At 35.2% G+C, this 13,087-nt stretch overlaps 1 protein-coding gene across 8 annotated transcripts in view; it reads left to right on the top strand.

Annotated features, from left to right (window-relative positions):
* Positions 1-13,087, top strand: part of SCN3A (sodium voltage-gated channel alpha subunit 3) — a 116,149-nt gene that overhangs the window by 57,719 nt on the left and 45,343 nt on the right. For 3 of the 8 annotated variants that reach the window (XM_021923683.2, XM_021923684.2, XM_021923685.2), the window contains 4 exons: positions 295-585; positions 6,264-6,611; positions 7,656-7,788; positions 9,148-9,386. In XM_021923683.2, the coding sequence (XP_021779375.1) occupies positions 295-585; positions 6,264-6,611; positions 7,656-7,788; positions 9,148-9,386 (1,011 nt within the window). Of the gene's footprint in view, positions 1-294; positions 586-6,263; positions 6,612-7,655; positions 7,789-9,147; positions 9,387-13,087 lie in introns of those variants that run through there. The other 5 variants (XM_021923689.2, XM_021923688.2, XM_021923687.2 and 2 more) reach the window with 4 other exon arrangements.

The following is a 13,087-nucleotide window of genomic DNA, read 5'->3' as shown; positions in this document are numbered from 1 at the left end:
AGAAGATACTATAGAGAGAACAGTTGTCCCCTCCGCCCCCAAAAAAAGACAATCCAGAAGATAGGCAAAACCATATTTTTCTTGCTTTAATACATACACTAGCATATTGCTTTATATGATTTCAAATGTAAGGGTTGTTGTTAAGTAAACTCTTGTGGTGAGACAAAACAAAAGGACTAGAAGAACAGACTTTTCACTTATAGTTAATGAGTCTTAAACGGCAACATTTTAACCATACTCCACTGTTTTCAAAGCTCTGTGTTCTAAATAGTACCTGACTTTGTTTTACGACAGGCAGTTGCGGCAGCATCCGCTGCTTCAAGAGATTTCAGTGGAATCGGTGGGTTAGGAGAGTTGTTGGAAAGTTCCTCAGAAGCATCAAAGTTAAGCTCCAAAAGTGCTAAGGAATGGAGGAACCGAAGGAAGAAAAGAAGACAGAGGGAGCACCATGAAGGAAACAATAAAGGAGAGAAAGACAGCTTTCCGAAATCCGAATCTGAAGACAGTGTCAAAAGAAGCAGCTTCCTTTTCTCCATGGACGGAAACAGACTGACCAGTGACAAGAAATTCTGCTCCCCTCATCAGGTAGGATTTTCTACTAAGTGCTCTGGTTTCTTTGTCATTGCGATTGCTTTTTACTTGTTGTATTTTGTTTTAGTACACTTTTGTGCTATCTGACTTCAGTGAGGGATGGGGAACTAACATTTAATATAGTTGTTTAAATTCTTATCATAGACTGTCTTCAAAGGGATTTTTATTAAACCGTTCATAAAATGTTCACCATTTTGGGACTGATATATATAGATATATTGATATCATATATATAATATATATATTGATATAACCTATATATATCAACCTGTGTGTGTGTATATATACATATATATGTGTGTATGTACACACACAACCTACGCTAACAGACTTTTCAGTGAGAGTTTGGGAATCTCTTGTTTACATTTTCCACTTTGAGACCCCAGATAAACTTATTTTCTTCGAGAATGAGTTTCTGCCTTTGGTATCCAAAGTTGTTATTGTAACACACACATAAATTTTGAAAATAAATGTTCTTTGGGTTTTATATTTATCCTTTGATATGAGAACTGGACTATGGTGTCTCCATTTTGCTTGCATAGGGTCATGCCATGGTACATTAGAATGAAATTATGACCTAAATGTTCTTGAAGAGAATAGCATCAAAGGTAGTCTATTTTGTGCTCTGATTTAATGCCAACTACCTAGTTCTTCATCATAGTTTTAAGTAAAAGAGTAAAAATTAGTTTCAATTATTTGTTGTTTAGTAAGTTTTATGGATTAGTAAGTTAATATATTGTTTACATATGTCTGATGTAAAGAATAATTAGTTATAAAATCTGTGATAAGTACAATTATGGCTTTGAACACTATTTGGCACCATTAGAATTTCATGTGCTATGAATTGCAAATGCTTCTAATCATAACAATCTTGAATCAGAATTATACCCTAAAAATAATGCTTCGAGAGAGAATATATAAGATTAATTTAATCAAAAACTGCAAATCAACCAAGAAGTATGATATATTTTTCATAAAGAAAGAAACTTCTAAAAAAACAGAAGTAATAAACACAAAATTCAACATAGTATTTACTTTTGGTTGGGAGAAAAGGTAATATGCAAGTTCTCAGTGAATTTTTATAATCTAAGTTTAATATGTAAACAAATATTTTTAAAGAAAAAAGTAGACTATATCAATAACTTAAAACTTGTATTCTCATATTAGAACAAAATGGACATGAATACACAAAGAGTTTTAAGATAAAAGCCATTTAAGACAATATCAATATCAAGAAATTCAACTATTACTGTCTTGTGTAATACAAATATAAAATATATTATCAAATCAGTATAACACATTTGGAATTAACTTGAAGCTCTGGAGGGCAACTTGGTTTCTCAGATCAGATTTTTTTTTCTTAAACAGTCACCCTTGATATTTTGGAATTCTTAAAACTATTAGGAGTTATTAGAATTAAGAGTATATGAAACTATAGCATAATGATGCTATAGGGAACACAAACGTTCGTGTTCATATCTCAACGCCAAACTAGTTCTGTGACCTTGGTCAAGTCAGTTGTACTTTGTAAAATTTCTGTAAAATAAAGTAAGAACACCTACATTAAAGAGTTTTACGGGACTAAGCAATATATCGAAAATCTGTGTGACAAAGAATAAGTCTCTTATTAAGTTAAAATTGATGAATGAATTTCAAATGAGGGAAACAAAACTTTTGAGTAGTTTCAATTACTCACAAATGTATGTACGCAGTTTGATAGCAGTATTATTTCCTTTATCGTTTCATCATTTGGCTCAAATAAAAGTTTGCAGATTAGTTCATTCAGTCCAATCAACAAATATTCATTGATCACCAACTATGTGGCAAGCATAATTCAAGATGCTGAAAATACCTCAAAGAACAAAAGAGATTCAATTCACTGACCTCATGGAAATTTATTCCCAAGGAGACGGACAATAAACAACATAAATAAGTTATAGACTGCGTTAGAAGGTAACAAATGTTAAGGAAAAAAAAGTAGGGAGGAAAAAAGGAACACGAGCCATAATTGGAAGAAAAATTTTAAATAGGGTGGTTTACAATGACCTCACTATTTAGACATTTTGGGAAAGATTTGGAGGAGGCAAAGGAAGAGGCTATCTTATGGAACAGCATTCTAAGCTGATGATAGAGGAAGTGCAAAACCCTGACATGGTAGCATGCCTGGAGTGCTTTAGGAGCAACTGGTAGACTTGGTTTGCGGGAACTGAGTAAACCCCAGACAGGCAAGAGCAGGGAGGTTAGCTGATGGCCAATGTTTTAATACTAAAAACAGAAACAGTACATACATATGGTAGATGTCGTTCATTTTATATTTGTAAATAGACAGAAGACAGATGGATAGATAGGTAATTTCAAAAGTGAAAGAAATAATCTATTAGTTTTAAATTTGCATCTCCCAGTAAAGACAGGCTAAGAGCATTAACACAACTAACAAGCAGAAATATACCATAAACGGTTTACAATTTCTGATTCTGTAAACAGAAAAGGAATCTGGTAGAAAGAGAATCAGGGAAGGTGGTGGGGACAGGAAACATAAGATAGACAGTAAATACTGCTCAAGTCAAATATATCTTCTGAAAGTGTCAAAGCAGAGAGGCCATAAATTGTGGACACCCTGTCTTCTATTCACATAAATTACAAATGTTATTTTGTTTATTACATTATTTTATTTTTAAGCAGATTATATATGTTAGTAGTACAAAATAAAGAAGTATTTAAAAGTATAAAATGAAACCTCAAAATGCTAAGTACTTCCAACAAATACTCACTTTCCTTGTTCCCACTAGAACATCTTAAAATTCCCAGCATCTTTTTCCATCTTGACTTTTCTCAACCCACTTTGAATCCAAAGCCTACCTGCATGCTTGTGTCTTACAGACCTAATTTCTTCTATTTCCCCTTTTGTTACTGAAAATTAAGAAACAGTCTACATTTATCTTCTGAGAACAAGATAAAAAAGATACCTGGGAAATATGTTTTGACATGCCTGAGGCAAAGAAAGATAGCCTTTCACTCCTTAAAACATTAAAGCTGGTTTTCCCTAGAGAAAGTGTTGCCACATCTGTGGGTATTCCCTCCACTCTGCTGCATCTTCCAGTGTGTTATTTTTGGTTTATTTTCTCTGAATGCTATTTCTGTTATCTTCTTTTTCTGTCTCTGTTGCCTTGAAAGCTGCGCTCACACCCATTATTATACATTCCAAAGAGTGAATAGAAGTTTCGAATAAACTCAGAGATCTGGAACGCCTTTGAAAATACCTGACATAAAAATATCCAAATTAAAGGCATGTCCCAGATACATAATGGATGCACACACATACCACATACTCCCAACCAATATTGTGTAGACCAATTTTCAGTTTTCAGAGACAGTTTCAGAACACAGGTGTATTGAGGTGATTACACTCAGCCATCCTAGGGACTAATGTAAGACCAAGTTAGTATTTCTCTGAGTGTAGGATGAGGTCCACCCTGTATTACAGTCACCTGGAATGTGTAAAGAAAATTCAGATTCCAGAATCCCATCTGCTACTTGCTGAATCCATATTCCAAAAATCTGGGACCTAAAAATATATATTTTTAACTCTCAGAGTGATTCACATACACGCAAATGTTTCAAAACACTAGTTCTGGGCTGGGTGTGGTGGCTCATGCCTCTAATCTCAGGGCTTTAGAAGGCCAGGGTGGGCAGATCACCTGAGGTCGGGAGTTCGAGGCCAACTTGACCATCATGGTGAAACCCTGTCTCTATTAAAAATACAAAAATTAGCCAGGTGTGGTGGCAGGCACCTCTAGTCCCAACAACTCAGGAGGGTAAGGCAGGAGAATAGCTTGAACCTGAGAGGTGGAGATTGCAGTGAGCCGAGATTGCACCACTGCACTTCAGCCTGGGCGACAGAGCGAGACTGCCTCAAAACGACAACAACAACAATAAAAACACGAGTTCTGGATATAACTGTTATTATATTGATCATTTAAATGGAATCTGAGGAAATGAAAAGCATTAGCATTCTTTATTAATGGGGGGATGAATTGATGTCTTCACATGATCTAATCTCTTGATCACTTTGCTGTAAAATCCCTCTACTGTCTGCCCTTCGGTAGACAAACCTGCTACAGGAATTAAGTATTACATAGACACACCCTCCGATGGACAAGCTGGACAGCCAACAGTTCCTGTGGAGAATCTAACCAAATCCAAAGGAACAGAGCACTTTTTAGTGAATAATATCCTTCCAGAATATCACTGAGACAGAGGACAACAAAGATTATTCTGGTGCTTTGCAGTCTGGGAAAAGCCATAAAAATAAAGCTAAAAATGGGGCCTACGAAAATCAGCATGACCTAATTAGGCAGAGGAACCAAAAATAAGTTTGACAGAGTCTGCCTTTTCTGTTTTTTCCACTAAAATCATTTTATTTGGTTTTACACTAAAGCTTAGAAGAAAGAGAAGATCCAGGAATGTTTGCTGCTGACATATGTATATGTATATGTATGTATGTATATTACCCTGGGTGTGAAGAGAAGTAGGAAAGGGAATGAGAGAGCGAGGAGGAATGCCATTGTTCATGATGAGGGGAGAAAACAAATATTCTGCAGACTGAATAGAGATGTTTTTGAAAACTATCTGCAAGACTAGAATACACACAGAATTATTTGGGGTTGCTAGTTTAAAATCCTTTCAAAATGTGCTAGAGGGAACTTCAAGCTAAATCCTCATTTTCTGGTACTAGGAAACAGTTCGCTTAACTTACTTGGGAATAGCTGTAATAAAAAACGTTTTGAATTGTCTCTTTCTTTTCAATACAGTTAAAGTAAAATCAGAAGTATATGCTGTTTTTTTACACCACCCGCTGGTGAAGTCATGTTATATGTCTTGCTTTTATAAGCCAGTGTTATATTTTACACAAGAAGAGTAATTTATGTAGCAGTTTAGGAATCCTCTCTGTTGCGTTTGCTATGACATGTAGTCTCTCAAATAAGGTGAATCATTGGTTGCCATTTGGGAAACTGTTAGCAAATTTGGAAGACAACATCGTAGGTAAGTTTTGTGACTTCTATTCCCATGTGGGTAGAGACAAACCATTTCAGACAAAGAGTAAACTAATTTTCTTTCAGAATTCAAAAGACGGGAATGGAAAAATAGCAGTTTAAAAAAAAAAAAAAAAATTATCCTGAAGTGAAATACTGGCTACAATGCAACATTTGAAACAAATATTTTAAATTTGAGCCAACATTCTCACTTGAGCCAAAACTTATTCTCCAGGTTGCATTCCCTTCAGATTACAGCATTAAGAAGTAGAAGCTACTTACTATTTGTTTAACCACCACTCCCATCAAAAGTAATCATTTAGCCTTTTGAGCATCTGGTCCCTAACCTATAGCATTATGATAACCCAATCCACCTGAAGTGAAGACTAAATGAAGTGGTTGCATACTTAGTAAATTGCGAATCAGTATTGTTAGTCAGAAAAACACTCTTTTACTTAAATTTGCTTTAATAAAAGTATTAAAATATATGTGTCCTCTATAAATTTGATAGTCCATGTTTAAGAGCAAGACTATACTAACTCAAAAGAAAATAGATCTTTTAATATTAATACTTTTATTTTTATTAAATAATTGTGTTCTCCCCCCACCCCATCCCATTCCTTTTTGCTTTCTCCGCAGTCTCTGTTGAGTATCCGTGGCTCCCTGTTTTCCCCAAGACGCAATAGCAAAACAAGCATTTTCAGTTTCAGAGGTCGGGCAAAGGATGTTGGATCTGAAAATGACTTTGCTGATGACGAACACAGCACATTTGAAGACAGCGAAAGCAGGAGAGACTCACTGTTTGTGCCGCACAGACATGGAGAGCGACGCAACAGTAACGTTAGTCAGGCCAGTATGTCATCCAGGATGGTGCCAGGGCTTCCAGCAAATGGGAAGATGCACAGCACTGTGGATTGCAATGGTGTGGTTTCCTTGGTGGGTGGACCTTCAGCTCTAACGTCACCTACTGGACAACTTCTCCCAGAGGTGATAATAGATGACCTAGCTGCCACTGACATTATTCACTAATTTGAAATAATCAAAGCCTGGACAGTTTAGGCTGTTATACCGTCCTGCTTCCTCAAAATGAAAAGCTGGTAAAAATAATACATGATTAATCAAAGGGAAAACAATAGAATATTGAGAATCAATTGAATTGTACGGGAGCATTAGCTTTTGTTGTATGGGAATTCATTGTAAGGGACCATGGCTTTAGGTTAAAAGGGCCCAGTTTTTAGAGTCTGCTTTGAAACCCATATCTGCAAATTTGGTAGACCTACCAAGACAAATAATGGACATTTTCACCATCAAATCTGTAAGACGCATAATCACCAAGAATTGTAAAATTATCTATTCATATTCTGGAAAATTCATATTCTTAAAATTAAATATTATAACCAATTTGTTGATAATGGGCAGTTTCATACAACTGTCAATATTTACAGTGCTATTTTAAAATGACTCTAAAATGTGTTGTTTTTTAATAGGAAGAGATATAGAAATAATTAAAGAAATTTCAGGAAAGCACACACATTTCATTGTACATCTGTGTTTGTGCATGGAAAAAAATTGGCCCACGTATGTCAATATTGTCAATATAGCCTCAAAGAAAATAATTCAGCCTTGAGACTATATAATCATAGTATTTATTGGGGGGGAGATTGATCTGATTATTAATCATTGATAGAAGATAAAAATAATTTTCACCTAAATGAAATAAAATAATAAATGACTTTAGCATGTTTACAACAAATTTCCTTGAAAATTGTGACAGGTTAATTAAAATATTTCTGTAATATAATTGTGTTATACAACTGCATCCACTGGTGAATTCCTCTTAAATAGTACTACCTGCGATAACTTTTTTTAAAAAACAAAACTGTTTATAACTTAACAATAATTCAACATTTTATTCCTTGAAAATTCTTAACTGGAAAAATTGCATGTGGCATGATTTACCAAAGAAATGCTATGTGGTGTTGTATTACTTATTGGAAAGAGTGGTTTGAGCCATCAGTATTTGGTTTGCAGGGCACCACCACTGAAACGGAAATCAGAAAGAGAAGGTTAAGTTCTTACCAGATTTCAATGGAGATGCTGGAGGATTCGTCTGGAAGGCAAAGAGCCATGAGCATAGCCAGCATTCTGACCAACACAATGGAAGGTAAGAAGCAGGTCATGGAACAGTCAACTTTCTGTGATTATGTGCTTTGTGAACTATTCCTTCTTTTCATAGAGTTACTGAAGTCTGTTACCCAGATCAAAACTATATACTAGACCTAAGAATGTGATATATGGAGTATATTATCACATTGATTACAAAAACTAATATTGGCCTTATTTCTTTTTGAGTTGGGTCCTTACCTTGCTTGCAGAGTGATATTTCACCACTTGATATTATATCAATGAGGATTTCTTCTTATGTTATGTTACTCATATGCAAATAGAGTAAACTCTTCCCCCTTTCTAAGTCTTGGTATATAGAAGCATAAGGAAACATTTCTTTCAGGCTTTAGTCTGTTCTTCAGGCATGGAGGTGTTGATAGGGTTGTGGGAGCACTTGAATGAGTTGGACAAATCAAAACCTGTCCTCCACTCCAAGAGAGATCCTACCAAAGGGTCTCTCTTCCATCTTCTACATACACAACAACCATTACATTCCTCCAAAGGACCATGGACAGATATGTTCATTGATTTTGACATACAGGAATGGGCAGCAACTATTTATACACTAAACTTGTTCATACTTCACACAGTCCTCACTCCATGAAGTCTGGAGAGAGAATATATTAGTACTGCCCTTTTTAGATCAATTGTATGTCAATTCTAACATATGTTCTTTAAAAAACATCAATTACATTTTGTATCACGTCTTCTTGGTGTATTAGATATACAGTCACATAATAATTATTTTGTAACAGGCCTCATCCATTAAAATTTCAAGTAATATTTTAAATACATGATGCTAAAATTCTAAAAGATATGTACCAGCCACAAAAGTAGATTTGAGTCTGAATGTATACTAAAAAGAAGGGCATACTACATTCTCATTGTGTGCAAGATGAATGTTGATATGGAAACTATGAGAGGAGAGAATAGTTCATAAATGTTATCACACACATAAGGGATCACAACTTTAGACAATGTTTTTAAAAAGATACTTTCAGAAGAAACCATAATTATTTAAAATTTTAATAGTTGTGTAATGCTTATTTAAAATTCTGTTTTGACAAAGAGAATACAGCAATTTAATCAATCATAACCTAGTGATTTTAAAGCAAAATATTAAATTCAAAGTGCTTTTTATTTTTCTGTATTTAAAAGAAAAAAGTCAATCTATATGACATTTTAATTAGTATTTTCTGAAAATATTTAATGGGATTGTCTTCTTAAGTTTCTTAAGTAATATGAATTTCTATTTTCAAATATAAGCATCAATTTTGTTAAATGATATAAAATCTACTGGCAATAATAACTCATTTTTGTTGTTATTTACTACTCTCCCTCTTTATTGTCCCTCCAGAACTTGAAGAATCTAGACAAAAATGTCCACCATGCTGGTATAGATTTGCCAATGTGTTCTTGATCTGGGACTGCTGTGATGCATGGTTAAAAGTAAAACATCTTGTGAATTTAATTGTTATGGATCCATTTGTTGATCTTGCCATCACTATTTGCATAGTCTTAAATACCCTCTTTATGGCCATGGAGCACTACCCTATGACCGAGCAATTCAGTAGTGTATTGACTGTAGGAAACCTGGTAAGTACATTTGAAGTTTACTTAATTACTTTGGCAGAGGTGGGAGGCATAGACCAAAGGTAAAGATCTGTTTGTGCTGTGCTGAACCCAAAAATTGTATCCTCTTTCCTCATAGAAAGAAATATCTAAGGAATATTACAGGGAATCTCAGCAATAAAGCCTAAAACTCAACTGGTATGAATGCTGATTGTTTAGGCCAATGTCTGTGGTGATTGATCGTAGTGTCTTACCAGTTGTAAACATCTCAAAATCTTTACAGTTGTTCTTTCTGGAAATGTGGGTCCAGATAAACCAGAAGATCTAATCCTGGCTCCACAAACATGTGGTTTTAACCCACACAGCCTCTAAAAATATCATGTCCATTGAAGGGATGACCCAAAGATTGACGTATATTTTAAAAAAGAACATCATTGTTTCAAGTTAACTACCTAATAAAAAGCTTCAGTGATATTAATACAAGAAAATAAATAGTTGCTAAATGTGCATTTGTGATTTAGCCATACCTCTGGTTTAAATTACTGAGCATGCATCTGTGTCTGTGTGTGCTGATCAAAATGAGTGAACACGTAAGAAAAGGGTTTACATATATTATTAATCAAGACCTTGCCCTGTACTAACTCAAACAAACTTGGGGCAAGGGGTAGTGGGAAAACTGGAATGGAGGGAAAAGGTAGACTAACAAACTAAATAAAGGGCAGTATTGCAGTCTGACTTCAGGAACAGTCATCATCAAGGGCTTAGATATGGCCTGCAAGTTCACTGCATCATTTGTCTTTAGGTCAGCAAATGTTCAGTAAGAGCTCACTGATTTTACATCTTACAACCTCTACACTGGAAAAAGCCTGAATCTCTTTTTGAGTCTCATTCCAAAGACTCTTGATAGAACTTCGGCATAATTTGGGTCAGATGCTCACCTCTGATTTAATCAGCTTTGGCAGAGGGTGGAATCGTGTTGAAAACATAGCAGTCCTGAGGAATCATGGGTGGAGGAGCAATTGCCAACAGAAGGGGGAAAGGAAATGCTAGTGGACAACTGGATAAATGTGTGCCCTAATAAGCGACCTCAAATTCTCTGCATTACTTGACTCAGTAGAATACTCACATATTCTTAAGATTTTCTTCATCTTTGGCAAAGGCCATGTCCCATTTTTCTGTTGCCTCTCTCAGTGTTTACATGGGAGTCACTCAATGAATAACCTACTGGTTGATACCTAGCCAAAAAGGCTGCTACAGGTAGCATGATTTTGCAAAAGAACACAGGCTTTGCAGTGGAGTGGAATTGAGTTTGACCTTAGTTGCCAGTGCTTACTAGTGATATGGCCTCTGGACAAGTCTGATAAACAATCTGAGTCTTTGTTTTCTACTATTGAAATGAGTGTAGTAATCCCCTTCGTGCGGAATTGTTGTGAAGGTCACATGAGGTAATGTGAAAGCACCTAGACTGTGCCTGGCATCTAGCATGTGCTCAATAAACAGTTTCCTTCCTCATATATATGCTATTACCCTTTCAGACCTTTCTTTGAAATAATGATGGAAAATATTTCTGGTGTAGTTCTTGTATTTTTCCCAGGATATTGGACAGTTAGGGAAGTTGAACAGGTGAAGGAAGATTTTGGAAACTTGCCAGAGTGAAACAGTAAATATAGAATTCCAATGTTGGAGCAGTTGAGTATGGAAACACAGGATAAGAGAGGCTGGATTATAAGATGATTGAATGAAAAAGCACATGACAAAAGCATCAAATCTAGGTCCTAGTCAAAGTGGTCATGGTAAATATCTGTGTGGTTTTGAAAAGTCACTTAGATCCTTGAGTCTATTTTCTCAACACACATATAAACAATGAGTGTGTTGGACTAAATGACTTTTTATGTATGTTCCAGTTCTACAATTCTATTACTTGATGGGTAGTAACTGAAATAATGAGGTGGGAAAGTGGAATGGGAGACTGATGCCTGGTAGATTGTTGGTGATAGAACCATCTATAAGTTCAGTTTAGTGCTGGGGAAACAAAACTTGTCAAGATAGAGAGCATAAATTATAGGGAACGGACCTGAGTTATTTATTTCTAACCATAACAATAGGAGAATATGTAAAGTGACTGACTCTATTGGTTGATACCTCCTTACTATAATGATTAACATATCAATAATGCATTGCATAATTTACAAAGCATTTGTTCATAGAATATCTTATTTCCTACCCATAACAACCTTTATCATAAATATTTATACATATGAAAGTAATACATATATTTAATATATAGGCAGAGAGAGAGCATGTGAGAGAGAAAGACAGAATTTCTATCATGGGTGCTTAGCTGACTTAAGACTATATTATAGATCATAGATAATTGCACAGCATGTTTTGTGGAGAGCTTATAATTTGCTCATTAACATATATTTAGAATATCTATGGACTAGTTTATTACGGCTCAAATTATTGCATACTGCCTTATATTATACATGAGGACATTGAATTGTGGAATTTTCCATCTTAACTTAGATCAACATACCCCATTTTGTATTGTTTCTGCAGTACATAAAAATTAATCACTTCCTTGTTGATGAGATTAATCAAATTTGAATATCAAGAGACCTTGAATCTCAATTAAGTTTTGCTAAGGTGCTCTGTATTTTTGTGGAGTATTTTTCTGTTTGTTTTTTAATCATTATAAAATGCTTGCAACCATCATAGGGATTCAATAAGCAAAAAATAGCCTATCAATCGTAGTAGGTTAGACAACATCTTCATCATAACAAACATTTCCAACCTACCTGACAATGCTGAAACTAGATTAAAATGTACCAAAAACAATCCCATTGATTTTTAGGGCCTTAACTGAAAACATTTACAGAGATATAGCTGTCATTTTGGATTACTAGCTGTAATAAAAATATTATTTTTAATGAAAAGTTTCATGGTGGGATTACATTTTTAGATAAGCGTAAATTTAGGGTATATGTTTTTTTTTTTTTTTTTTTTTTTTGAGGGGGAGTCTCTCTCTTTCCCCCGGTGTTGGGCAGTGGCGCGATCTCGGCTCACTGCAAGCTCCGCCTCCCGGGTTTACGCCATTCTCCTGCCTCAGCCTCCCGAGTAGCTGGGACTACAGGCGCCGCCACCACGCCCGGCTAATTTTTTGTATTTTTAGTAGAGACGGGGTTTCACTGTGTTAGCCAGGATGGTCTCGATCTCCTGACCTCGTGATCCGCCCGTCTCGGCCTCCCAAAGTGCTGGGATTACAGGCTTGAGCCACCGCGCCCGGCCTAGGGTATATGTTTTTAAAGGCATGAGATCTAGTCATTTTAGAAGAGCTGAAAATACCACCTTATGATTTTCTATAGAAAGAGATGTTTGTAGATTATTTACCTGGATGGTTCTAGCTCACTTTAAATAATATATTTCTATCATCAGAGTGCCTATTTCAAATAATAACTGCTTCTAAAAGTTTTATACAAGAAGTAAAATTTGTATAGTTAGAACTTACTTTGTATTTACCAGGCAAAATCACTATTTGAAAAAAAGAATCTTTGATGTGTTATTCTGTAAAATGAAAAATATATTTTTCAATGGGCATTTCACCATATACCTGGATTTTCATGTACTAGGCTTGCTTAAAATACATTTTATTTATATTTGAGTGAATGGATGACTACTGTCAGGCTGTTTTTCTTTCTGTGATGGGTATTTTTCATCTGTGATTG

Source organism: Papio anubis, chromosome 10, assembly GCF_008728515.1.
Source record: "Papio anubis isolate 15944 chromosome 10, Panubis1.0, whole genome shotgun sequence".
In the NCBI taxonomy this organism is placed as follows: Eukaryota; Metazoa; Chordata; class Mammalia; order Primates; family Cercopithecidae; genus Papio; species Papio anubis.
The sequence above is the reverse complement of the archived record's forward strand: the minus strand, read 5'-3'. Positions and strand labels throughout refer to the sequence as shown.